Source organism: Phaethon lepturus, unplaced genomic scaffold, assembly GCF_000687285.1.
Source record: "Phaethon lepturus isolate BGI_N335 unplaced genomic scaffold, ASM68728v1 scaffold27735, whole genome shotgun sequence".
Classification (NCBI taxonomy): Eukaryota; Metazoa; Chordata; class Aves; order Phaethontiformes; family Phaethontidae; genus Phaethon; species Phaethon lepturus.
In genome coordinates this window covers 100,452-103,462 of record NW_010543126.1, presented here as the reverse complement: position 1 = coordinate 103,462, position 3,011 = coordinate 100,452, and the positions used below count along the sequence as shown (strand labels likewise).

Below are 3,011 nucleotides of genomic sequence, written 5' to 3'. Positions count from 1 at the left end.
GCGCGTGTTGTCACCAGCTTGGCTGGTGTTTCTCCCAGCCACAGGTCGGTTTAGCTGGCAAAGGCATAGCCCATCTCTCCTGCGCCCAGGGGAGCTGGGTGAAGCATTCATTTATGGTCAGTGCTGCTTTCCACCTCTCCTCACCATGAACATACACATGGTGAAGGAGTAGAGAAATTGTGTTTTCTTAATGCATGCAAAAATAAGGAATTTGGTCGTGAAATGCTGAAGAAATCTGTATCTCTGACTGAGCAATGGAATTACTGGGTGTGTGGCTTATTGTTGTGTTTTGGATTTTTTTTTTTACTGTGAAGTGGGCAGTGGTATAAGGATGACAACTTGCATGCGGAACTGCAGGAAAATCTTCCTTTTTGAGTGAATATCTACTCTTGGGGTAGTAAATGGGAGTATTGTTCTTGGCCTCTTTTAAGGTTAGAAATTGTTTTCCTATATATCTTGCAAAGGAGTATAAGTAACAAAATAGTCCGGTAGGAAAAGTATGTAGCTGTAAGAATATATGCTTACATCAGAGTAACAGATGACTCACCACTGAAATGTCACGTTTATAGAAAAGGAGAATTTAATTTTTTTGATCAGGCTGTTCCTTTCTCTTTCTTTCACAATTTAAAAGGAAAGTTTCCTTTTTGTTTAGATTTTAATGACCTCATTCCTTCATATGAAATCCTTGTAAATGAAAGCCTTGTTTTCCCCTAGAGTTGTATTTAACAGAACGCATTCATAGAGAGGGATAATTGCACTGAGCTTGCAAATTCAAGACCAGTAGTTTGTAGGAAACAAATATAATGTAAAATTTTCCATGCACTAATTGTTTCCGTAGTACAAGCAACCAAACAAAGCCTTCCTACTGAAAAGGTATTAATTAAAAAAAAACAAACACCAAAAACCTCCCAGCCCCCCCCCCCCCCCCCCCCCCAAACCCAACCCAAACAAATCATTGCCCAAGGCTAAAGTCATCCTTTCTTCTGTAGTTTTGTGATATTATTGGGTTGTAATCAGCTTTGTCTTGATTTATGAATGGGTTTCTTGAGAGGTGAAACTTCAATAAGAAGATGTGTTGTTAATAACTCTTGCTCTTTATCCTCTTAATTCTGGGTGGGATCATCTATCTTTTGACTACATCAGTTACAATAAAGAGCAAACAGATGAAGTTAAAGTGTGTTTTGCAAGTGTCAGGTTTAGAAAACATTAGGTTTATTTTCTTCTTGAAAAATAAACTTATTTCAAATTTTAGACCTAAGTTAAGGCTTAGGAAAGTGATGCGTGCTTGGGTTTCCATTATATTTTTAATTGAATTGGAAATATGCTGTTTTCTGAATTGATCTGCTTCTCAGATAAATTTAAGAACTGGATTTGCAGTTTTCTTACAGAAATCTTTGCTGGTGGTGGTTTTTTCCAACAGTACCCGCATGTTTTGATGATACAGAAGCCATTTGGTTGGATTAAGACACACCTCATCTTTTTTCCCACTTTTTTGAAATGGAAAACAAATAAACCTAAGCCACACTGCAAGCTTTCATAAATTAAGTAAAAATGGAAACTTCCCCATTTTCTTTGCAAGGATAGAATCACAATTTAGTTTAGAATATTTAATGAGGTCACTAAAACTTGTTTTGTATTGCATTTATTTCATTCTCTAATACTAAATTTGCATGAAGACAACAATTTTCAGCTTTCTGAGGTTGTGTAATACCTCTGTTTGTTTCTCTCTTCAGATATTGTGGATGGAAGTGACCTGAAGCAATTTTTTGAGAACAATTATTCTCAAATTTATTTTATATTCTATGAAAACTTTATAACACTGGAAAATAGCTTGAAACAAAAAGGTAAGTTTTGGAGTTTTGCCAGCAATTGAGTCAGTTTTCCCTAACTGTTCTCAAAAGCATTCTATTAGAGCTTGTCTAATGATTCTACAATCCACAATTATCTATATTTGCATTAATAGTTTAACGTAGTACAGTGTCAGTTGTAATCATTTTATGGTATTGGAAGAGACGAGCATGGAAAATTGCTCTCTGAAATTTCATAAATAACTGAAAAGAATTCTAAATACACTTCTAAGGCTAAGTGTCATTTCATCACAAAAATCAGTTCTTGTGCATTTATATACATATCCTCTCATCTTGTTTTGAAGTATTAAAGGTTTTCACCCTACAGTTATGCAGATGTCTGTTCAACTGGAATGTTGTCAGAGATCCACAGAACAAATCTCAGTGTTGAGCATATGTTGGTAGGAACAGCCGTTTGCTTGGACATGAGAGCAATGACAATGCTTTGCAGATCTGGGACTCTACTTGTCCCTCACTCATAATCACGAGAGAGAGAGAGAGAGGCACTGAAGTTTGGAAACATGTTGCTCACTTGATATTATATAAAGATGAAGAAAAATAAACTGAGTGCGATGTCTTGACGTCAGTTGAATAACAGCAGTGTAATTTTGCCATCTGTCTCGTACTGTATTTTTATGGCAAACAATATTGTTTTCTATCTTGCAGGGAATAAATCACAAAGGGAGGAGCTGGACTCTATTCTCTTTCTTTTTGAAGTAAGTTTTCCGTACCGTGAAACTAATTTTTATTTTAAATCTCTGTGTCCTTATATGCTTACTTTACAATGCGGGGTGAAACCAGCTATCAATCAAGATGACAGTAGGTGTCTGTGACTACACAAGGTGAAAGGCAGAAAAGAACTAGGGTGTGCACTAAGTTTTCAGATAGGATAACAATAAGAATTTTATTACTCAATGGGAATGTTGGTTGAATGAATATCCAGAGTTAAGAGATATTATCAAAACGACTTGAAAATCATACAGTAATATATCTGTGTAACTGAAGATCAGCTCTCTTGACAAAGTCCTGTTTTTTTTCAGTAGAATTTGGGAGCAAGTGATCAATAGTTGCATAGCCTCTGTTAGGCTGAAGCTTTCAAAATAGTCTTTTGTCTTTTTTCTTTTTTTAATTAAACAAATTCTTTCCTCTGTATTTTATGGAGGG

At 35.6% G+C, this 3,011-nt stretch overlaps 1 protein-coding gene across 1 annotated transcript in view; it reads left to right on the top strand.

The window, feature by feature from the left end:
• The window catches only part of RALGAPA2 (Ral GTPase activating protein, alpha subunit 2 (catalytic)), an 82,052-nt gene that overhangs the window by 5,189 nt on the left and 73,852 nt on the right, over positions 1 to 3,011 (top strand). Inside the window, exons 2-3 of the mRNA XM_010288260.1 lie at positions 1,734 to 1,844; positions 2,514 to 2,563. Of these exons, the coding sequence (XP_010286562.1) occupies positions 1,734 to 1,844; positions 2,514 to 2,563 (161 nt within the window). The remainder of the gene's footprint in view (positions 1 to 1,733; positions 1,845 to 2,513; positions 2,564 to 3,011) is intronic.